We start from the raw sequence: 23,313 nt of genomic DNA, 5'->3' as shown, positions 1-23,313 counted from the left end.
AGTTCATGTGTTTGATTTTCCTTAGCCTTAACAGTGCTAAACAACGAACCAAATAGATAAAACACTATTACACAATCATCGGGATTGTGTACGACACTAAAACACGGTTTAACGGGGTTTACGAACCTTGCGTTGTGAAGCCGGACACTCAAATTAATCACAAACGAAACCTCTCTAAATCGTTTTCACTCTATCTCTTTCTATTTGAAATCTCTCTCAAATCTCTCCCAAATCTCTCTCAAAAGTTACTTTAACTTTTTGTAATCATTTGGGTCATATCGACCCTTAACCGGGTCAAAAATCGCTTGAAACGGGGTAAAAACGGGTAAAATAGCCTTAAGGACCTGGAACTGAAGCTTCAGGACCGAAGCCTCTCATCCGAGGCCTCGGATCCGAAGCCTCTCATCAGGACCGAAGCTGAAGCCTCTCAGGAGACCGAATCCGAAGCCATCAGACAGCAGCCTCACATGCGAGGGTCCGAATCCGGCCTCCATGCGAGGGGTCTCGCAGACGGCCCCTTTTTACCGGTTTTTCGACTACGACTTCGTTTTAACTCCGTTTTTCATTATTTTAACGTGAGATTTTCACCCAAAACTTTATTTTATAAACTAAGGCCCCAAAATATATAAATCTCCAGGGTTTTTATAAAAATATATTAAAAGAATTAGTGGTTGAACTAATTATTGAGAGAATATTTGCTTTTCCTTAATTTATGGCAAAAGCAAACCACCACCACCTCACTCTATGATCAGCCACTCTTTCCCACTACCCTTTGTCTCCTTAGTGGACCTTTACACCCAATCTCCAGCTCTTCCCACGTTCTAAGAGTTGGAGGATTGATCCTCTCTCCTCATTCTCCATAAAGTTCTTTCATTCTACACTTAGCAACCAAAGGACACTCTCCAAAATTCTCTCATCTTTTCTCTCAACTTCAAGAACTTCAAGGCTTTCTTCAGGGATTTCTTTCTTCAATTAGTAAGTATCTTCATCATTCATATAATTATTACACTCCATTCTACTCAAATCATTGATATCTTACACAAATTCCATCTTATTCGATGTTAGATTCTTGAATCATCAAGACATCTTCTTAGTGTCCTTGGGTTGAACACTTCCTCTCTCTCACTTTCATCTACTGAAACCACATAGGGTGAGTTCATACCCCTACATTTACATGTTTTTCTTAAGTTTTAAGGGGGGAATACAAGTAAAATCATCAAGAACACAATTAAACTTTTTCTATCAGATTACATCAGAAAAGATGAACTTCGATCACGGACTGTTTTGGTCAACTTAAATATTTTAGTTTTCAAAACTGTTCCGGGTGCAAGTAGTTCAAACTCTTAGCTTTAAAATGGCTACTTGCACATCTCCATATGATTTTTCTACAATTTATGGTGATTTTTACAAAACTGCCTGTCATTTCAGAGGCAAACCCGGACCAGTCTGTGATTATGAACATTTTCACCTCTGTTAGAGATCACTAAAAATCATGATAAAATTTACGAACAAACTAGACTCATATTCCAAACTCTCAGAATTTGCGGATTTGGATTTAGAGCTTTGATGATTTTTCTATAAATTTTCTAAGAACAGTAACAGAAACTGTATTCAACGAAAAGTTGCTGTCAATTTCATTTCACCTTGTAACATGTTGAGCAAGGTGTATATCTTTATGTGATTATATGTTATTGCAATATATGACATTTTATCTTAATATTTAGACACACATCAGTTTACAAATGGATTTGGACATATAAAATATAAAGAATAACAAGTGATTATAATCAAAGTACAACCGATACATTCAAACATTTAATAAACTATTTTGAATATAGTTTGCATACATTACTACGTACTATCCTTGGTTGATAAACTATAATTGGTATAGTTTATGATACATTACATAACACATACATTTAAAAATGGTACATTTATACAAAGGATATTTTCATTAAGCAAGGTACGGCCATACGGTACCAAGTTTTCATAACACGTAATTCCGTTAATGACTTTGTGAGACATTTACTTCAAATTACCATTAAGTCCTGTATTGTAACCAGAGTCTCCTTGAGGGAGAGCGTGATAGTTGTGTATAGATCTATATTGGGTTTGACAAACCCACACCTAAACTGCATGCAACAGTTAGACCGATAGGTCTGGGGTGACAAATGTCATAACATTTCCGACGCCTGAAGAACGTCGTTTTAGGCAACCTTGGTCATAGTATGGTTATAATAAACTCACATAAAGTATTAATAAACATTGGAATTTACGGGAACTTCATTAAAATTTAACGAGTTTATGTCGATTTAAACTTGCATTGTTTTACTATAAATATGACAAATTACTTGTACATTTCGGTCTTTGGGTTTTAAGACTACATTTACACATTAAGGAAAATATTGGATTTTCTAACACAAATACTACTTTTACAAACGAAAGGCTTTTAATAATACCAAACAAAAGCTTATGAACTCACCAACCTTTGTGTTGACACTTTTTCAAACAACTTGTATTCTCAGGAAATCATTAAACAGGTAACCAAGTGCTTTTGAGGATGGGGCGCTAAGGCGTCTACTATTTCATATTTTGTCAACATATTGTAATTGATTCGTAAACATGTAATTCATACAATGATGTAACTTTTTCAATTATATATATGTTGGTTGTGTTTTGCTTCAATTACTATTACAATTGTTGTTATGATACTATACATGAAGTCCTCCACCCCCGGACGTTTCCGCCATCCTTGGTTTGGGGGTGTGACACTATGGTGCTTGCTTACGATCACAATTCCAGATGTTGACAACAATCAGTTTGTCCTCATTGATTCCAGTCCGTTGGGTGCAAGTCTCTCTACCCCTCTTAATAGCTATCTTCCTTTTTGTGTACAAACGATCTAAAATGGGGAATTGGAATGGTATAGCTTATTACTAGAAATGCATTAGGAAATGAGCATATTTAGGTGAAAATGATGGTCGTAGGTGATAGGATTTTGTTGGAGATTGTGGTTCAAGGGGATCTCCACTTCTCCAGCACAGTGAGATGAGGAATGAGTTCATTTGGTGTAATGGTTTATAAAAAATGAACGTTTGCCTTTGAATAAATTAATTGCATTCTAAAGATAGATGATGAAGGGCACAACTGTCAATTTACTTCAAAAATCCGTGGATGTATAAAAAGATGTTGTGGAATTATCAGCTCCCTTTTCTGCAAATCACTTTTCATAGTTTAGTCTAAAACTTATTTTAATATTATTCCAATACCTGTAAAAACTAAAAAGTGTGTTAATTTGGTATGTATTGATTTTTAACCTATAAATGTGTGTAAATGATTTATTTCTATTCTTAACACTCATGTTAATAATAACAATCATTTATTTATTTATTATGTATATAATATTTTATAAAAACAAACACATCATTGTTCAATACCATTTCAACTAGCTATTTCATATTACACTTCAAATGGAAATACTATTCGGGACTCCCATTCCGGTCACCCCTGGTTTCGAAAAAGGCTTAAGAAGTTGATACGGCGGAATCCCAACTCCATTCCGGTTCCTCAACCCATCATCTGCATTCCTCCCATCAATAATCCCCTCCAATTCCTTCAACTTCCCCGCAAATATCTCATACGCCGCTTTAATCTTCAAATCCTGTTCAAAAGCCGGTTCCATTTTTTCCCCAATATATTCCTCATCGGGTGAATGATTCGACAACACATCCAAAACCGACATAATTTGCGAACCTTGAAGTTGAGAAGGAAAAGTAGCCAAAAGTTCATCTTCAGGCCTTTGCTTAAACATTTCCCATCTATCATCGGATGGATCTTCACACGGCATTTTGACCCGGGCTATTGTGGGTCGACCCGGGACATAACCACCGTAATCGTATTGACCGAAGTTGACCGATGCATGGTGACCGGATGTTACCCATATGATGGTTGTTAGGATTTTTATTAGGTCTTGTGGGGTTTGGAGGGTGGGCCACCACGGTTCGTCTTTTTTGTCTGCGTGGCCCACGGTTCGGATTTCAGTCCACCATGATTGGAGCTCGAGATCAGATGTTACGAGGTTTGGGTCGGGGTAATAGTGTGTGACATAATCGGTTACCCATGTTTTGATTGCGTCCCAAAGGAGTAAACCGTCATTTGCGTATGGGTAGTCTTCGATGGATAGTTTTAGCCCGTGTGGAGAATTCGGATCTTCCTCCGCCATACCCCTAGACAATAAAATTAAAGTTAATTTTTGGATGGAATATATTATTGTAAGTTAAGTTACCTTCTAATAAGGTCTTCAGGTAGAGCTTCTTTATCAAAACGCCATAGTTGACCATAAGCAACCGAGCTCAACTCTATACTATACTTCCCAGGTGAAAAAGATGACTCGATAATCCCTGCACAATTAATAAGCGATTCCCTAGCCAACGCATTTATCTCCATTGTATACCGAAAATGAGGGTGCAAAAGTCTATAAATCGGATGCATTGCGCTTAGCTGGCGATTACTCGCAATTATATACGGCTCAGTGGACGCATGAGTTCTCACCCTACAAAAAATAATAAGAGTAAATTACACAAATGGTCCCTGTAGTTTGGTATAATCTACATATTTAGTCATTAACTTATTTTTTTAACTCGGACCCCTCCTATTAGACGTAAAATAACTATATTGCCCTTATGTATTGGATATATTGGTCATTTTAAGTCGGTCAGGGACCAACAACGCAACAAAATCAAAGCACAGGGACCATCTGTGTAATTTACTTAATTAATAATCAAATAGAGGTTCTAGAAGAATCGAAGGGTGGATTATGTTATGGAATCATGGATTAATTGATTACTTACCAGTGGCTTACAAGCTGGTGGATTCCGGTGTCATGAGCAAGGAAATGGACTTTGGCTAATTTCCAAAGCCAGGCTCCGGTGGAATCCCACCGTGGAGTGAATGCTTGTTTCCATTGCGGTGTTCCATCGCCAGGTGGCCTGACTAATTCAATGGCGATTGGTCGTAAGGTTCCGGAAGGTGTTAAGAACATTAATAATCTTGATCCGTATAACGTTGTTCTCATGTTTTTGATTTCTCTCACTTTGTTCACGTATGGGAGGAGAATGTCGTGGTAGTCTATGATGTAAAGCTTTTTCTGCTTTAACGCCTGCATGATGATTGATAAATTATAATTTCATTTAATTATATTCTACCTTTATGTTTTTTTTTTAAATAATAAAATATGAAATTGGTATAATTTATGAATGTGATGATGACGTGTACCTCCTCAACCGGGATGATGCCTCCAATTACTTCCTCGACTAATTCTTTTGTAATCGCTGATTCCGGTGGACCGTACACCTCAGGGTCGAGTTGACTTTTTAGAGGCCATTCCTATATAAAAATAAAAATGTTATTTAATAAAAATAAATTTTATTCTAATAAAGATATATCGTTAGAAAAATTACATAAAAACATATTTTATATCGTTTATATATACTATATGCATTTAAAATAGTAAAAAAATTTAAAAATAAAACAAATCAAAAACCATGGAATTTTAAAATAGAATTATAATAGAAAATATTAATTTTAGTTACTTTTTGAAAGTTTAAAATTTCTGAAAAACGTTGGTGTTATTAAAAGTTATATATTTAAAATTACTTTACAATTATAAAGTGACATTTTATTCTATAAAAAAATGAAAAAGAAACACACCACCTCCATGTAATGTAAATCAACCCATGAGAATGGGTCATATTCGTAAAAAATGCTTCATTCCATTCTTTTATGGCAAACAAACAAGATCTTTTAATTTCCACTTCGATTGTTGAGTACCAAAAAGGCAAAAACTACCTAAGCTATTAAAAGCTAACTAATTGATGTGAGGATAGGGGTTGGAAAGTATACCTTCACACATTGAATGGCACATGGGTGTAGGCCAGCAAGGGTTTGTCGACAAAGTTCTTCATCTTTTATCCAAGAAAATTTATCTTCTGCAAAATAAAGTGTAAATCTTTATGTTTTCGAATGTAGGATAGCTTGGATATGACAAGCTGGATACATAAAAAAATTGTTTTATTGATTAACTTACTTTTGAATATTGCAGGGGTCTCAAAGCGCAATATGCTATGTTGGGTATCTTCAACCATTTTGAGAAGTCGAGGTAGTGTATTTCTAAGAAACCCTTTGGATTCTAACTGGGGCATATGAAGCCCATCCTTGTAAAGAGAGTCAATTGATGTGAAATGTGGAAATGGAAGCTCGTGGTCAATAATGGATGTTTGTAATGAAGGGATAACTGCGTGCATCAATGAGTATACTGTCCTTGCTGAGAATGTCATATTTTTCAATTCCGAGAAGGCTTCATCCCTTGGCACGTAGATACCACTGTGTCTTGACTCTGATAAAGGATCTAAATTCGAAATTTTATTCAATCATCCAACCAAACAACAATGAAGTAATTTGTTTAATTGCTATGAAATGTTAATTAGCAGGATAAATTGAATCAATGGCAAGTCATGTTACTAACAGAATGAAGCTACAACTTAAAACAAATAACACAAATTCAGGAGAATTTCTGATGCGCAAATCGGCTGATTTACTCAAATTTAGGGCTTGATCGATGAAACTTAACAGATCGTTATAATCTCTGTACAATATTTCCAATTCAGCAGGAGATCTTTATGAATTAATAGTCATAGCAAACGAAAGCTAAGAAGAAATCTAAGATCGTCGTGCTGATGTCAAGTTGATCGATACCTGATTTAGTGCGAGGGCGACCGGTTTTGCAACGCCTAGGGTAAGGCAAATCCTTGGTTCCGAGCACCGGACGTGCCAATTCCGGCTTATTGTCGGGATCACCGAGATCATTGTATACATCGTAATCGTATATTCGATCGTGCTTTTTCCGAGGGCCTTCGGGGACACCATCGCCTCGAAGGCTTGCTAGATCTTTTTCTCGGAGATGCTTCAGTCCGCTGGGAGTTTCCGATGGTAAATACGACTGCGTCACACAAACACGAAACACGATTCATATACTTTTACATATTTGATTTGGATAGATTCTCATGAATATTAATTTAGTTTAATTTAAGAATAAAAAATAGATAAGAACATAAAAAATGAACATAGATGCCACCTCAATAATATACTTTTACATATTTGTATTTTATGGTTTGCATATATTTAATATTTTTTATTTTTTATTCAATAATATTTTATTTTATGTCTTTAATTGTACTTTACTACTATTTTTACGATTTTATCTATTCACTAACTAGTTCGTATTATTAAATATTCAATAATAGTTCGTATAATGTAATATATTTAGTTATTTAAATTAACATCTCGTATTCAAATATTACATGTATTTAAGAAAAAAACCACAGGACTTTATATAATATTTTCAATAGATAAAGATAAATTAATTATTTTTATATAAAGCCTTTCTCAATATTACATGCTTAAATGTTGTTATGCATAGTGATTTGTAGCTAATGAGTAGTTAAACAAATTCTTTTTCAAAGGTTTCCAAAATAAAACTATGTATATCAGATATCTTCATATCTAATTTTTTTTTTTATTTTGATTGGAGAATATTACAACCATTAAGCTTTGCAAAAATTGACAACTCAAAAAGATTTCGCCGTATTTGGTGACAGATCGTCACGTCAATCAACATAGTACGAAAGACAATTCTATATATTACTAGTTTATAAGCCGTGGGAACCACGATTACAAAATAAGAAAATCTCTAGAAAAGTCCTAAAACTTTACCCTAATTTACGAAAAAGTCCCAAACTAAAATTTGAAAAAGCATGAATTACCGGTAAAAATGACGATTTGACCCATTTTTTCCGGTTTACCGGTTTTATTACTTATATGTTTCACTAAAGTCCCATTATTTTACCTTAATTTACGAATAAGTCCCAAAATAAAATTTACTGATGATTTTGTCATTTTCTTCTTGTAACATACATTTTATCGGTTTCATTGCTGACTTAGACATCTAGTCATTAAATTAGCTGATAAAATGAATACGATGAGTTATATAATGTCACATTTACTGTAAAATTTGATATATATCTCATCGGCTCATTTGTGACTATGTATCTACGTCAGCAATGAAACCAATAAAATATGTGTTTCCAAGAAAAAAAGACAGAAAATGAGTTGATGTCTGATGAGATGGATATATTGGGTTACATAAGATTAGATAGACAATTTGATATTTCTTATAAACGTAAAAAATAACGCAGTTGTTGTTAGTTTATGTAATTATTGTAGTCTTCGTTGAATGCATTTTATGTTCCAAAAAGATATACAATACATCAGGATACCAAGTTTTATGCTAAACATAACATTATATAACTCAACATATCCATCTCATCATCTTCTTTAATGACTAGACGTCCAGGTCAACAATGAAACCAATAAAATGTATGTTACATAGAACAAATGGTTAAATCATCAGTAAATTTTATTTTGGGACTTATTCGCAAATTAGGGCAAAATAATGGGGCTTTAGTGAAACATGTAAGTAATAAAACCGGTAAACCGGAAAAAGGGGTCAAATCGCCATTTTTACCGGTAATTATGTTTTTTCGTAAACAAAATTTAATTTGAGACTTTTTCGTAAATTAGGGTAAAATTTTTGGACTTTTCTGGAGATTTCCCTTACAAAATTAATTAAATTTTTATACTAAAAATTCAAAGTTATTAATCAAGTATTTAAATAAATTATTAATTAAACGATTTTTTTAGTTATATAAAATTATAATCATTGATTTAAATAAATATGTGAAATTATATCACTTTATAATTTGTATTAATTTTATTTTAATTTTAATGTCATTAATTTAATGTAGATAGAGTGGAAAATTTAAAATTTAAAATTTGAAATGAATAATCAATAGGTTGACAAGTGGCAAATATTAATTAGGAGACATAATAAGGTGACACATGACAAAAGAAGAATAAAATATGTATTAATTAACAGGTCTAATAAGAAGTCTAATAAGGTGACACATGTCAAAAGGAGAATAAAACTAATTTTTTATTAGAATAAGGATTATGGTCGACCTTGTATTATATATCCTTTCATAATATATATATATATATATATATATATATATATATATATATATATATATATATATATATATAGAGAGGGAGAGAGTCACGTCAATCAACATAGTACAAAGGACCATTTTATATCTTATTATCGTCGACCTTGTATTATACCACATATTCTACCATTATTATTATTTTTTTTTTTGAACAACACAGAAATATTATTCCAAAAAAGCCAGGAGAAGCTAGTGAGGCATAAAAACAGAACATTATATATATATATATATATATATATATATATATATATATATGTTTTTTTAGGATAGAATGTAAACCTTATTAGTGAAGAAAATACGTTTTTCAGGATTATCGAATTTGGAATGAACCCAAGAATTCGGGTTGAAGGTAATGATTTCCAGCGTGTTGTTGGAAAATCCTTCGAGTCGAATTGTCTGCAAATACATCTCTTTGTGGTGTTCATTTTCTATCAAAATGGCGCCGATTTGACCAAAGTCGTCTGGCACGTCAAATTCCGCCACATACTTTACATCTTTTATGTCTAGCCCTGTGTGGTGTGCGTAATGTTTAATCGTATCCTTTGGTATCCCTGTCCCTTTCATTAATAGACAACAGTGAAACAGATCTATTAGATGCATGTTAACATTTACATGTGTTATTTTTTATTTGTAAGTTAAGGAGATAATATCCATGTTTTTTCACTTATTCATATGAAAGATACTGACTATTTATGAATTATAGTTTATTTGTCTTTCCAACCACTTTGTCATAACAAAATAATACATTTTTATTTTCTTATCTACACCACAGGTGAATCTAGAAAACAAATTTAGGTTATGCATGTATAGATGTAAGGTATGAAATTAATAAGATTTAATATATAATATCTTTTTTCAAAGAATATAATATAGGTAAGAAAATTTTATTTTTTCATCTATTTGTTTAGCACTCATTTAGCAATAAATATTTTAAAACATAAAATAAAATATCTAATAAATCATTTCACGATAAACAATTCAAAAGGGGTATTCTATTGATTTAATCTAAGAAAAAAAATATTAATTTATTTTAAAAAAATAATAATAATGATTCTACAATCTTACGATCTTACAGAAAAACGATCATAGTAAAACATAGTAAAATCAAGATCAATTTAACTACATACCGTACAATCATACGATTAGATATCCGATTTTAACAACTTTGATCTACATATAATTTGTTAGATATTCTTCGATCTAATAAATTTTATTATTTATAGTTTCATTTTAACATAAAAAATCCTTTATTTTTAGTAAAACAAAAAGTGTTTATAAATAAATGTTAACAATCATTTTTATGAGTTTATGCTTATAGCTACAACCCAATATCGAATAATATTATTCATATGCATAAAAAATAAAGTTTAATATCTGTACTCGATTGGTTAATCTGGATTTAGGTTTTTAAATTTTAGTCTAATAATTTAAGTGCTAATATTCGTATTATCCTGCTAGATATTTTATCATGTTAGTTAAGCATAAAAAATAAAGTTTAATATATTTTGTTATAGTTTTATGATAATATAATTTATAAAGTTAAGATATAGTTCATATTTGTTTAAAACGAACAATAAAATGAGGCTTTTGACAAATATATAAAAGTTACAAAAAATATATATTAGAAGAGCTTTTTTTGTGTTAAATGGTGTAAAAAATACAGTAAAATTTGATATAAAAGCGTTATTTGCATTATTTTCTGTTCAACTCTTTTAAAATGAAGGGTTGAAGATAGGTTTATATTTTAAGGTGGACAATTGTGCTCATGGGTGTTGTGTTGCAAACAAATTATCATTCATTATGCAAATTTTTGCATGTGATGAATTAATGATTTTTGTTAAATCATAAAAATATAGCTATTAATTAGTTGCCTTTTTATCCTAAAACTGGATTTGTACTGTAGAAAAAAAATAAGTAATTTTGGTTATTTGATTGTAACGTTAAACCTTGCTAACTTAGGTTGTTAAGATGTTAACGTCTCGCAAAATATTAAAGATTACTCTCCTTCTCTCTTTTCTCTAACTTCATCATATTTCATCATTTTATTATTATTAAAAGGACAATATTCTCATGGTATTTATTTTGTAATATTTTAATGTGTTTTTAGACTTACTAGAGTCAACCTCAGCAGCAACTAGCTCCAATAGGAGGGATTTCCCGAGCAAATCTGCTATATCATCAAGTCCTTTTGTAAGCCCTATACTGGATATGAGCCCACCCATGGTCACCTGAACGGTGATAATGGCTTTCACTTTGGTGGTGGTTGTGGTGGCAATGGATTTGTCAGTGGCGATGGCTTTGATTTGACGGGATGACCGTACTGCATGTAAGCCGTTTGGTTTGATAGGTACTGAAAGCTTGTTGAGAGAAAGGAAACTGACGGCGCTTCCACTGTCACCACCAGAAGAGCTGCCATCTCCGGCGACAAAAGCCTTGTGCTGCCGTGTGGGTAAGGGTTGAGTAGAGTTTGAGTGGTGGTGGTGGAGGTGAGGTTTCAGCATGTTTTTTTTGTCGTGATGAATAATGGTACGAGAAGGGTTGGATACTATGTCTTGGTTTAGGTTCGATATGTATAAATAATTGAATATTTTATATTTGAAATATTATTCTGGGAGATACAATAATATTATTTATTATGGTTTAATATCTAAACCTGCAGATAGAGATATTTACTTATTTATTTTTGAACCGATAAAATTGGAGTTATATTTTATTTTTTGAAAGCAACCAATAAATGAGTTTTATTGAAGTAAAATGAATGGACTAAGAAGTTTCAAATAATCACCTAAAATATCTTTTTAACATATACATAATCTTTTAAATGGTTTATTTTTTAAAAAAATATGAGAAATATTTTTAAAGTCAGAACATGAAGAGAAATCTCAACCAATCAATATATATAATTAATTAAATAAAAAAATTATATTATTTTACATTAGTAAAGACAAAGATTGATTGTTTAATCAAATTTAAAGACTATATCAATGTAAACTCCTATAATTAAGGAACGTTTTATATTATTTCTAACAAACATTTATTAATTCTTCAATCATTAATCGTGTTTATCAATCGTGTGTATCAGTCATCATATTGAAAAAATCCAAGTTTCTAATATCAATATTAACAAATCATACTGAATCCGATATTCAAGTTAAGCTGTTCTGAAAGTTGTCCATAAGAATCGATTAATGGATTTGTCATTCGCCAACGAGTTTGATAATATAAACGAGATTAATGAAGAGGACGAGATCAATGACGTTCAAACTGCATGAGTTGATGACGATTTTTTGTCAAGTGATGATGAATTTTGTTCGACTGATGATAATCTCGCATTCGGAAAAGTCGACATCATGGATGACCACAATGAACGTGATTTCACAGTTCTTGAAAATATTCATCAATCAATTCAACTTCCTGGTATGATTTTTTTTAATTTCGTTAAATATGTGTCAATTACGTTACACAATTTTGTATATTGTTATAATACTATCAAAAAATTGACATTTCAGAATAGTATAATTTATTGAAAATGTATATTTAAGTTTATTTGATTTGTTATTTGTAATCTATTATTAACTTGTAATGGTTCTTAGATGTTACAGACATTGAATTATGTAAAGAGAGAAAAGATGATTGTCTTGATCAACACTTGGTAATAGCTGGTAAATCGTATTGGATTCCTTCTGTCCCTGATGATCTTAAGCCGATAATAAACCATAAATACCCATCTGATGATGCAATTGAAGACATGTACAGAAGATATGCATGTGCAGCAGGTTTTGATGTTAGAAAGTCAACAAACAAAAAGAAGCGTGGAATTGTGTACATCAAATATCTTCTATGTAACAGGGAAGGTTTCCCAAATACATCTCCTGTTGATACTTTGGACCAAAAAATAAGTAAAATTAAAAGAAGGGTTGACACCAGTAGGACCAGATGCAATGCGCGTATACGATTTAAAATTTTTCCTGGAACTACCAAACGGTTGTTTTGTGAATTTGAAGAAAAACACAATCATCCACTTATATCAAGAGACAATATGTTATTTTCACGTCATCATAGGCAGTTGGATGACACTCAAAAATCTTTCATTCTTACAATGTCTAATCAGAATATTGGTGCAACCATAACTCATAGGCTGTATACAAGTATTCTTGGTGGATATAATTTTGTAGGCGGTCTAATTGATGACTTCAAAAATTACATGAGGGATCTCAATTGATTTATAGGTGGTAGTGATGCTCAGATGCTAGTAGACAAGCTGAATAACAGAAAAGAGAATGTTAAGAATTTTTCTTTTGAGTATCGAGTTGAGAATAAGCAGTTGAATGCTATTTTCTGGGCAGATGAAACATCCAAGATCAATTATAAAGAGTTTGGTGATGTAGTTTCTTTCGATGCTACTTTTCGAAATAACAGGTTGTAAATGATTTTAGTTTAATATATTTCTATTTATTAATAATATATATTAATTAAAATACTTTTACAGGTACCATATGGTTTTTGTCCCTTTTACTGGAATTGATAATCATAAGAGGTGTGTCACTTTTGGTGCTGGCTTGTTGAGCAGAGAAGACACTGATTCCTATATATGGTTGTTGAAATCTTTTCTTAAAGCTTTTGGCAAACAACCATTGTTGGTTTTATCCGACCAAGACCCTGCAATGAAGAAAGCCATCGAAACTATTTTCCCACAATCGATTCATAGGCTTTGCATGTGGCATATCACATCTAAATTGCCATTGAAGGTATTTATTATTGTCTATGTAATAAAGTTTACCAATAAAACTATCATTTTTTTGGTGTATTCAAACCAGAATGTATTTGGTATATAGTTCTTTACAGATATTACATTTACAAATTCTCAGGTTTCTTTGAACATTGTCAACAATCCAGAATTTCGTAAAAAGTTCAACTTCTTGATATGGAATTCGAGGCTTGAAGTTGATGACTTTGATGTAGGGTGGAAGTCCTTATTGAATGAATATAAGCTCACAGATAATAAATGGTTGGATGATATGCATGTATTGAGACATTTCTGGATACCTGCATTTTTCAAGCATGTACCTTTATCAGGATTAATGAGAACCACATCTCGTTCTGAAAGTTAGAATTCTGCATTTCACCAGAACACTCATTATGGTTCTACTCTTGTCCATTTTATGATTTCTTTTGAAGCTGCTATGGAGAAGCAAAGATTCACTCAATCATCATTTGACTTCAAAACTAACGAAAAACATCCAACAATGAGGACACCATTTGAGATCGAGAGGAATGCATCTATGTTTTACACTCGCACTGTTTTTCGTCAAGTTCAAAATGAAATGTACTTGTCTATGGTTTCATGTTCACAAATTTGTATCAGCACATTTGATGATATTGATGAGTGTCTTGTCAAGGAATTTATTCATTACATTCCTTCTAATTCAAATGGTTCTCATATTGATCTAGAAGTTGAAAATGATGATCAATGGGATATACCTATACGTGAGTCTACTTACAAGGTAATCGCTCTTGAAACATGTACTCTTAATCTTTTAATTTTCATATATATATATATATATATATATATATATATATATATATATATATATATATTCTAAACTTTCTTCACTTTATTCAATACAGGTTACACACAATAAGTCTGCACAAACATTTACATGTCCTTGTATGAAGTTTGAGCAATTTGGTTTTTTGTGTCGCCACATTTTTACTGTAATGAAGTCATATAACATCAAAGAGATTCCTTCCAAATATTTACTCAGACGCTGGCAGAAGGACATCATCCCCACAAAACTATTGAAAATGTGTTTTCGTTATGCTGATTCTGACGAGAATATCCAAAGAGTTGCACTTGATATATTTTCTACTGTTGATAACTGTGTATCTTCTCTCAGCAATAATCACACCAAATTGAAAGAATACTTGCAGGAAATAAAGCAGCTTGAAGCAAAGTTCCTTTCCAATTTCACAACTCATGATAAAGGAAACAAGAATAAAGATTTCGAAAAAACATTTGGTGTTACCATTCCCACTAGCTTGGATATTCACAATCTAGGAGAAATCCGCAACAAAGGAAGTGGTACTAAAAAAAGAATGAAAAGTTCGAGAGAGGTTGCAACAGAAAAATCAAAGGGTTCCAGATGCAGTTATTGTCGCAACGGCAACGATCATGATTGGCTAAATTGTCCTGTAAGGAAAGAAGATGAAAAGAACAACATTTTGAAAGAACGTCCCGGAAAGAAGAATTAATTATATTTAGCATTTGTTTAAACATCCATTTAGTTTTTATTTTTTTAATTATGCATGCATGTTTTATACTTAAATTGTTTTGTTTACATTTGCGTGTTTTACATTTGTCATTTTGATCTTAAAGACATGTTTGAATGCTAATAAAAATTTTGATTGTTGTTTTTATCTTTTTCCATTTCTCAATAGATGTTATCGTTATCCCGTTTTATAGTAAATTTTTGTCACACCCCGAAACCGATGGCGGAAACGTTCCGGGGCGGAGTGACGTCATGTAGAGTATCACAACCAATGTACACAACAAGCATAGTAAACACAACCATTACATTACATGAGAAAGTTTTACATTTGTTTGAAAATAAAGTACTACAAGTTTACTTAGATACATTGGTTAGAACGAAAGTAAAGGCGAGTCTTCTATATGCTCCGTCTTCTCCAAAAGTTAGTGTGAGTACCTGTCTAAGGATGCCCTGAGAATACAAGCAGTTTTTAAAATATCAGCATAAAGCTGGTGAGTTCATAAGCATATTTTGTTAAGGAAAAATCGTTTATTTAATCCAGTGTTAAATAATTCATTTCCTTTTGTAAAGGTTTACTGTAATATTGAGAAGCCATCGTTACTGAGTTATGAAATACATAGGCATGTTTTTCCCAGAAAATCCCATATTTTCTAACATGTAAGTTTATTTGAATAAGATATGAAAACCATAAGTTATAACCCTGGAATTACCATCCAGTACGAAAGTAAGTAGTTTTAATACATAAAACTATTAGATTAGATCCCTGGAATACCATCCAGTGTGAAAGTAGATAGTTTTAATACATAAAACTATTAGATTAGATCCATGGAATACCATCCAGTGTGAAAGTAGATAGTTTTAATACATAAAACTATTAGATTAGATCCCTGGAATACCATCCAGTGTGAAAGTAGATAGTTTTAATACATAAAACTATTAGATTAGATCCCTGGAATACCATCCAGTGTGAAAGTAGATAGTTTTAATACATAAAACTATAATTGAAATAAAGTAAGAAAAATCCGTAACCAAGTTGGTTTGTTAAATACGTATTGTGAGCCGTATAACCATACTGATATGACCCGTGACCTCCTTGACGTTCTTCAGGCGTCGTTCGATTTACAAAATTTGTCACCCCAGGCGTGCCCGCCTAACTGTAGCTAACAGTTTAGGTGTGGGATTGTCAGTCCCGAATAGATCTATCCACAAATTTCACGTTCTCCCTCCAGGAGACTCTGGTTATACTTCCGGTGAGGATTTATTGGTATCCCGAAGGATATAACGAAGATAAGTCTCACAAGCTAGTATTTACAGATTTTCGGATAATTCAATCGTTTTCGAGTTTCGAATTAGTTTGGAACATAGTAGAGTATAAATAATTAAATACAACATAATTATTTAGCATGATACTCTAGATTAGACATAGATAAACTAAATCAGACATAGTTTATATTTTTGACTTTGCATGAAATCGAAATTCGTATATCAAGTGGTAAAGATCCCCAAATTATTCCCATAATAATTTGCACAGTTTGATAAGTTTTTCCCATTTAGATTGGAAAGGTTTGATAAGTTCCATACAGTTTTAGGAAAACTATGTAATTATATTTAGAAAATATCCCTTATGCTCTGCCTATCACAAGAGGGATAAAGTAACATAAGTTCATCGGAGGATCGTATAATTACATCAGTTTCTTTCAAGTTATGAAAACCTTTATGATTTTGCTTGTATTCCCCCCCTGAAAACGTGAAAAACTTGGAAAAGGTGTAGGGGTATGAACTCACCTGACGAGAATGTGCCGATTTAGATGCTAGAAGACAACTTAGGACTTGATCGCACGCAAAGGTCCTAAGTAATATGAGGTGATACCCAATTGTATCCAATTAGTTATTATACTACTAATTAAACAAGTAGACACACTCAATGCAAGAAAACACTTGATTCCAAGTGTTATGAATGATACATGTTGCATTTAAGGAGTGTAGGGCCTAGATAAGGTGTTTACTCTTCAAGTGTAAACCTTTAGGGGAGTTTACGGTTTAAAGACCACATCTCCCATGAGTTTACGGCCGTAAACTCATGGGTGTGGTGGTTTGAGTGATCCAAGGTCTCATCTTGCACATAGGAAGGATATAGGGTTGATTCGAGGGCTTAGGAAGTGATCGGGACATGAAATGGCCTAGGAATTAGGGTTTACGGTCCTTGGACCACCCTTGAGGAGTTTACGGTCGTAAACTCATGGGTTTACGGTCCTTGGACCACCCTTGGGGAGTTTACGGTCGTAAACACATGGGTTTACGACCGTAAACCCACCTTTGTCCATGTTTGTCCATTTTCCAAGTGTTTTGGTGGTTTGTAGGCCATTCATGCAAGTTCTAGACTCAAATGCAAGCCATGCAAAGTGTTTGGAGCATTAAAACACCCTTGGAAAGGTGTTTACGGTTTTGGGAGACGTTCCCAAACCGTAAACTCATGTTTACACTCCTTTGGACATGTTTTAGGGTTCTAAGATCATCCAAGCAAGTTTCAAGGCCATTAGACATGCATTGGAAGGGTTAAGGAGCACCAAAACCCCATGAAAGGGTGTTTACGGTTCTTGAATATTCAAGGACCGTAAACTCATGTTCATGGCCAAAAACTCATGATCTTGTGGTTCTAACTCCATGCATGTAAGGATCTAAGCATTAGAAGAGGTTTGGAAGGGTTTTGGGGCTTCAAAACCCCCATTGGAGGAGTTTACTGTTTTGGGAGGCTCCCCCAAACCGTAAACACATACTTTTGATGCAATTGAGAGTTTAAGTCTTGAATTCGCATGCATGTTAGGCTAACCAACTAGTTAGGAAGGATCACTTACCAATTTGGAGCTTGAAAACGAAGATTCTTGAGAGGATTCGATTTCTAGAGAGAGAGTAGAGAGAGAAAGTTCAAGTGTGGGAAAAGCTCAAATGGTGGTCACTCCACTCTTTTGTATGTCTAGAGTTAGTGACCCGGTGGGAATACACCCAACACTGGCATTAAACGGAGCTTAATATTTTACCCGGGTAAATAACCATTACCCGTATTAGTCGTAGTCTAGAAATTCTCAAATGATTATTTAGAGTGTTTTCACTCAAATAAATATTTCGTTTCAACGCATAGGAAATAATAAAAATAATTCTAAATGAATTATTTAATTTGAAAGTTAACGGAAAAACCCAAAATAAAATAAATTTTATTAACGGCATGGGTTATGTTAACGTAATATCTTTCGGGTTGTCACATTATCCCCCTGTTAGAGGAAATTTCGTCCCGAAATTTAGAATTTAGATACAAATCATGGAAATGGAAAGAGATGCGAGTATTTCGTTTTCATCGAGTCTTCGCGTTCCCAAGTGAATTCGGGTCCCCGCTTGGCATTCCAGCGAACCTTCACTATCGGGATGCGGCTTTGTTTCGTTCGTTTGATCTCTCTATCCATGATTTCGATGGGCTCTTCCACAAAGTTCAAGTTTTCATTGATTTCGATCTCATCCAGAGGAATCACAAGGGTCTCATCAGAAAGACACTTTTTAAGGTTTGAGACGTGGAAGACAGGGTGAATATTGCTAAGTTCATGAGGTAAATGGAGTTTGTAAGCTACGGGACCAATCCTGGCTAGGATTTCGAAAGGTCCTATGTACCTCGGGTTAAGTTTTCCACGCTTTCCGAAGCGTATCATGCCCTTCCAGGGTGAGACTTTCAACAAGACACGGTCTCCAACCTGGAATTCCAAGGGTTTTCGTCGTTTATCGGCGTAGCTCTTTTGTCTATCTCGGGAGGCCTTAAGTCGTTCTCGGATTTGTACGATCTTTTCAGTGGTTTCGCGGATGATTTCTGGACCAGTGAGAGTGCTGTCAGGGACTTGTCCCTTGACCAGCTGCGTGTCACCCACCTCAGCCCAGCACAGAGGGGATCTGCACTTGCGGCCATAGAGGGCTTCGAAAGGCGCAGCCTTGATGCTGGTATGGTAGCTGTTGTTATAAGAAAATTCAACCAAAGGAAGATGAGTATCCCATGACGCGCCGAAGTCGATGACGCATGCTCTCAACATGTCTTCCAAGGTTTGGATGGTTCTCTCACTCTGTCCATCTGTTTGAGGATGGTAAGCTGTGCTCATATTCAGCTTAGTTCCAAGAGCCCTCTGTAGTGACTGCCAGAACCTAGAAGTGAACCTGCTATCCCGATCGGAAATGATGGACACAGGTACACCGTGCAGTCGGACCACCTCTTGGATGTAGATTCGCGTGAGTCTTTCCATTTTGAAGTTTTCCTTGATAGGAAGGAAGTGAGCAGATTTGGTCAGTCGGTCAACAATTACCCAAATGGTGTCGTACCCACTCGGAGATTTGGGTAACTTGGTAATGAAATCCATAGCAATCATTTCCCATTTCCATTTAGGTATTTCGGGTTGTAGGAGTAGACCGGAGGGTTTTTGATATTCGACCTTCACTTTGGCGCAAGTCAGGCACTTGCCCACGAAGGTAGCGATTTCGGCCTTCATGTTTGGCCACCAGTACAGTTTCTTGAGATCCAAGTACATCTTATCCGAACCTGGGTGTACGGAGTATTTAGTATTATGAGCTTCGTTCATGACAACCTCTCTGAAGCCTCCGAAATTTGGGGTCCAGATCCGGTCCATGAAACAATAGACTCCATCGTTTCTGATCTCAAGATTCTTATCCATTCCTCTCAGGGCTTCGCCTGACACGTTTTCTGGTCTTAAGGCTTCCAGCTGAGCCTCTTTGATTTGCGCGGATAAGTGGGAATGGATAGTCATAGTCAGTGCCTTCACCTTACGACCTGAGTATTCTTTCCGGCTGAGGGCATCTGCCACCACATTGGCCTTGCCGGGATGGTAGCAGATTTCACACTCGTAGTCGTTGAGTAGTTCAACCCATCGCCGTTGTCTCATGTTCAGCTCCTTTTGGTCGAGGATGTGCTGTAGACTTTTATGGTCGGTGAAGATAGTGCACTTAGTTCCGTAGAGATAATGTCTCCAGATTTTTAATGCGAAGACCACTGCTCCCAATTCTAGGTCGTGAGTCGTGTAGTTGACTTCGTGTACTTTCAGTTGTCTGGAGGCATAGGCGATGACCTTGCCTCGTTGCATTAGAACACAACCGAGACCTTGATTAGACGCATCGCAGTAGACAACGAAGTCTTCCGTCCCATTGGGAAGGGACAGGATAGGTGCGCTGCACAAGGCTCGCTTCAGTGTTTGGAATGCAGCGTCTTGCTTTTCGCTCCAACAAAAGGGTACACCTTTCTGAGTTAGAGTGGTTAAGGGTTTGGCAATTTTGGAGAAATTTTGGATAAATCTGCGATAGTAGCCAGCGAGACCCAAGAATTGACGGATTTCGGTGGGTGTCTTCGGTGCTGACCAGTTTTCTATTGCTTTGATCTTTGAAGGATCCACGTGTATGCCCTCCTTGCTCACCACGTGACCAAGGAAAGTAATCTTCCGGATCCAGAATTCACATTTGGAGAATTTCGCATACAGATGCTCCGATCTAAGAGTTTCCAACACTAGCCTCAAGTGTTGTTTGTGATCCTCTTCGCTTTTGGAATAGACAAGTATGTCGTCGATGAACACGATAACAAACTTGTCCAGAAATGGACGACACACCCGGTTCATCAAATCCATGAACACCGCCGGCGCGTTGGTTAGACCGAAGGGCATAACTACGAATTCGTAGTGACCATATCGAGTCCGAAAGGCTGTTTTGGGAACTTCACCCTCATGGACTCGCAGTTGATGGTACCCTGATCTTAAATCGATTTTGGAAAAGTAGCTAGCTCCTTGAAGTTGATCGAAGAGGTCGTCTATTCGAGGAAGAGGATAGCGGTTTTTGATCGTGAGCTTGTTCAGCTCTCGGTAATCGATACACATTCGAAAAGATCCATCTTTCTTTTTCACAAATAAGATCGGGGCTCCCCACGGCGAGGAACTCGGTCTGATGAATCCTTTACTGAGCAGCTCATTGAGCTGACTAGATAACTCCTGCATTTCTGCCGGAGCTAATCGATAAGGAGATTTGGCTACGAGGGTAGCTCCGGGGATTAAGTCGATACGAAACTCGACTTGGCGTTCGGGAGGGATTCCTGGGAGATCTTCTGGAAAGACATCAGGAAAGTTGCAGATTTCGGGGATGCTCTCGAAGTCTTTAACTTTCTGCTTTTCGTTAACGACATGGGCTAAGAATGCATAACACTCCTTCCGCAGGAGTTTCTGGGCTTTGATGCACGAAATGATGCGAAGGTTTGAACTGAGTTTATCCCCGTAGATTACAAGAGTTTCATCCGAAGGAAGATTGAGACGGATAGCTTTTTCGAAACAAAGGATATCCGCATGATTGGGGCTCAACCAATCCATGCCAATAATGACATCAAAGCTATTTATGGAGACTGGCATAAGGTCAATGAGAAATGAACGGTCGTTTAAAGATAGGGTACACCCTACGTATATCTCGTTAGTGCTCTCTTTTTCACCGTTAGCCATTTCGATGGTAAACTTTTCGGTTAGTGGTTGGGATTTTTGTTTAAGAAATTGTTTGAATGTATGACTAACAAAGCTCCTTTCAGCACCAGAATCGAAAAGAATGCATGCATAAGAGTTGTCGAGGAGGAACGTACCCGTGACAACGTTGGGGTCAGCGACTGCCTCTTCTTGTCCCATGGTTAGAACTCTCCCGGTGTTGTTGGTTGTTGCTGCTTTGGGGCAGTCCCTCTTGAAATGTCCGACTTCCCCACAGTTGTAGCAGGCTCGACTAACACCTGCTCCAGAGGTTTGAGTAGTTTGCTGAACTGGCTTTCTGCAGTCTCGAGCCAGATGGCCCTTTTTACCACAATTGTTGCAGTGCTTTTCACGACAGGGCCCGGAAGCACGATGGTGGTAACTGCACTTATCGCACCAGGGAAGAGTACCAGTGTATGCACTGTTAGGGGTTTGAGTTGCAGGAGAGGCGACAGGAGTTGTAGCAGCGTGGACTGCCACAGTTTGCTGTCTTTTCGAGGGTCCTTGCGAACCCTGACCCTTTCGCTTGTTCCAGAATTTCTTCTTATTTTCACTACCCCCTTTAGCCGGCTCAGGAGTGGCTATCACTTCGTCGGGCTCGTCGCTATGATCAATCAGGGTTTGCGCCAAACACTTAGCGCTGTCGAAGGTTTCTGGCTTTGCAGCCAAAACATTTCCCTTGGTTGGCTGGGTCAGCCCCCAAATGAATCGTTCGATCTTTTTGCTTTCCGGGGATATCATTCCCGGACAAAGGAGTGCTAGGTCCTCGAACCTAGAAGTGTAGGAGGCAATGTCAGAACCCTTCATCTTTAGGGTCCAGAGTTCGTGTTCGAGTTTCTGCATCTCGCCCCGTGGGCAATACTGGGCTATCATGAGTTCCTTCAGTTTGTCCCAACCCATGGCATTTGCCACTGGCAGGGTTAAGGACTTGACCCGGCCATTCCACCAGGTTAATGCTTTGTTGAGGAAACTGCAAGCGGCGTACTTCACTTTGTTGGCCTCGGAGACTGCGCAAATCTCGAATATGGACTCAATCTTTTCGAACCATTGAGTCAGAGCAATAACACCTCCTTTGCCGTCGAAGGATGTGGGTTTTGCGTTCATGAAATCTTTATAAGAGCATTCTTTCTGGTGTCCCCGACCACCTTCCTGAAATTGAGGATGCATACCACCTCCCTGACCACCAGATTCACCGGGATTCATTTGTGACATCGCAGCAGCCACGGCAGCAGTAACAGCTGCCTGAAACATGACATGATCAAATTGGGGAGGAGGCGGTGGTGGAGGAGTGTCGTTGTTTCTCCTGGTAGATCTCCTTCGGGGAGGCATCTTGATCTGAAATGACCAAGAAAGAGGAGGATGGAAATTTAGAGATATGAAGCAAGGATA

At 35.7% G+C, this 23,313-nt stretch overlaps 2 protein-coding genes across 2 annotated transcripts; one reads left to right on the top strand and one right to left on the bottom strand.

The window, feature by feature from the left end:
- Positions 1-3,362: 3,362 nt before the first annotated feature.
- Positions 3,363-11,694, bottom strand: LOC145119493 (linoleate 13S-lipoxygenase 2-1, chloroplastic-like). The gene is made up of 9 exons (XM_079055157.1): positions 11,236-11,694; positions 9,402-9,679; positions 6,754-6,997; positions 6,086-6,406; positions 5,902-5,987; positions 5,275-5,385; positions 4,851-5,158; positions 4,286-4,552; positions 3,363-4,226 (listed from the first exon to the last, which is right to left on the bottom strand). Exons 1-9 carry the CDS (start codon positions 11,621-11,623, stop codon positions 3,467-3,469), a joined length of 2,763 nt encoding a protein of 920 aa, XP_078911283.1. The 5' UTR covers positions 11,624-11,694; the 3' UTR covers positions 3,363-3,466.
- Positions 11,695-12,472: 778 nt separating this feature from the next.
- LOC145121778 (protein FAR1-RELATED SEQUENCE 5-like) lies at positions 12,473-15,374 on the top strand. Its single transcript, XM_079057478.1, has 8 exons — positions 12,473-12,539; positions 12,716-13,021; positions 13,127-13,270; positions 13,352-13,541; positions 13,612-13,870; positions 13,991-14,228; positions 14,301-14,626; positions 14,751-15,374. Exons 1-8 carry the CDS (start codon positions 12,473-12,475, stop codon positions 15,372-15,374), a joined length of 2,154 nt encoding a protein of 717 aa, XP_078913604.1.
- The last annotated feature ends 7,939 nt before the right edge of the window (positions 15,375-23,313 follow it).

This window comes from Lactuca virosa, chromosome 6, assembly GCF_052849685.1.
Source record: "Lactuca virosa cultivar CGN04683 chromosome 6, Lactuca_virosa_CGN04683_v6, whole genome shotgun sequence".
Lineage (NCBI taxonomy): Eukaryota > Viridiplantae > Streptophyta > Magnoliopsida > Asterales > Asteraceae > Lactuca > Lactuca virosa.
The sequence above is the reverse complement of the archived record's forward strand: the minus strand, read 5'-3'. Positions and strand labels throughout refer to the sequence as shown.

Coding starts and splice junctions, on each gene's coding strand:
- LOC145119493 (XM_079055157.1), bottom strand. CDS start 11,623: ATGCTGAAACCTCACCTCCACCACCACCACTCAAACTCTACTCAACCC. Junction 6,407..6,753: donor TCGCCCTCGCACTAAATCAG/GTATCGATCAAC, acceptor TTTCGAATTTAG/ATCCTTTATCAGAGTCAAGA. Junction 4,553..4,850: donor CACCAGCTTGTAAGCCACTG/GTAAGTAATCAA, acceptor TATTTTTTGTAG/GGTGAGAACTCATGCGTCCA.
- LOC145121778 (XM_079057478.1), top strand. CDS start 12,473: ATGGATGACCACAATGAACGTGATTTCACAGTTCTTGAAAATATTCAT. Junction 13,022..13,126: donor TACTTTGGACCAAAAAATAA/GTAAAATTAAAA, acceptor GTGAATTTGAAG/AAAAACACAATCATCCACTT. Junction 13,542..13,611: donor GCTACTTTTCGAAATAACAG/GTTGTAAATGAT, acceptor ATACTTTTACAG/GTACCATATGGTTTTTGTCC.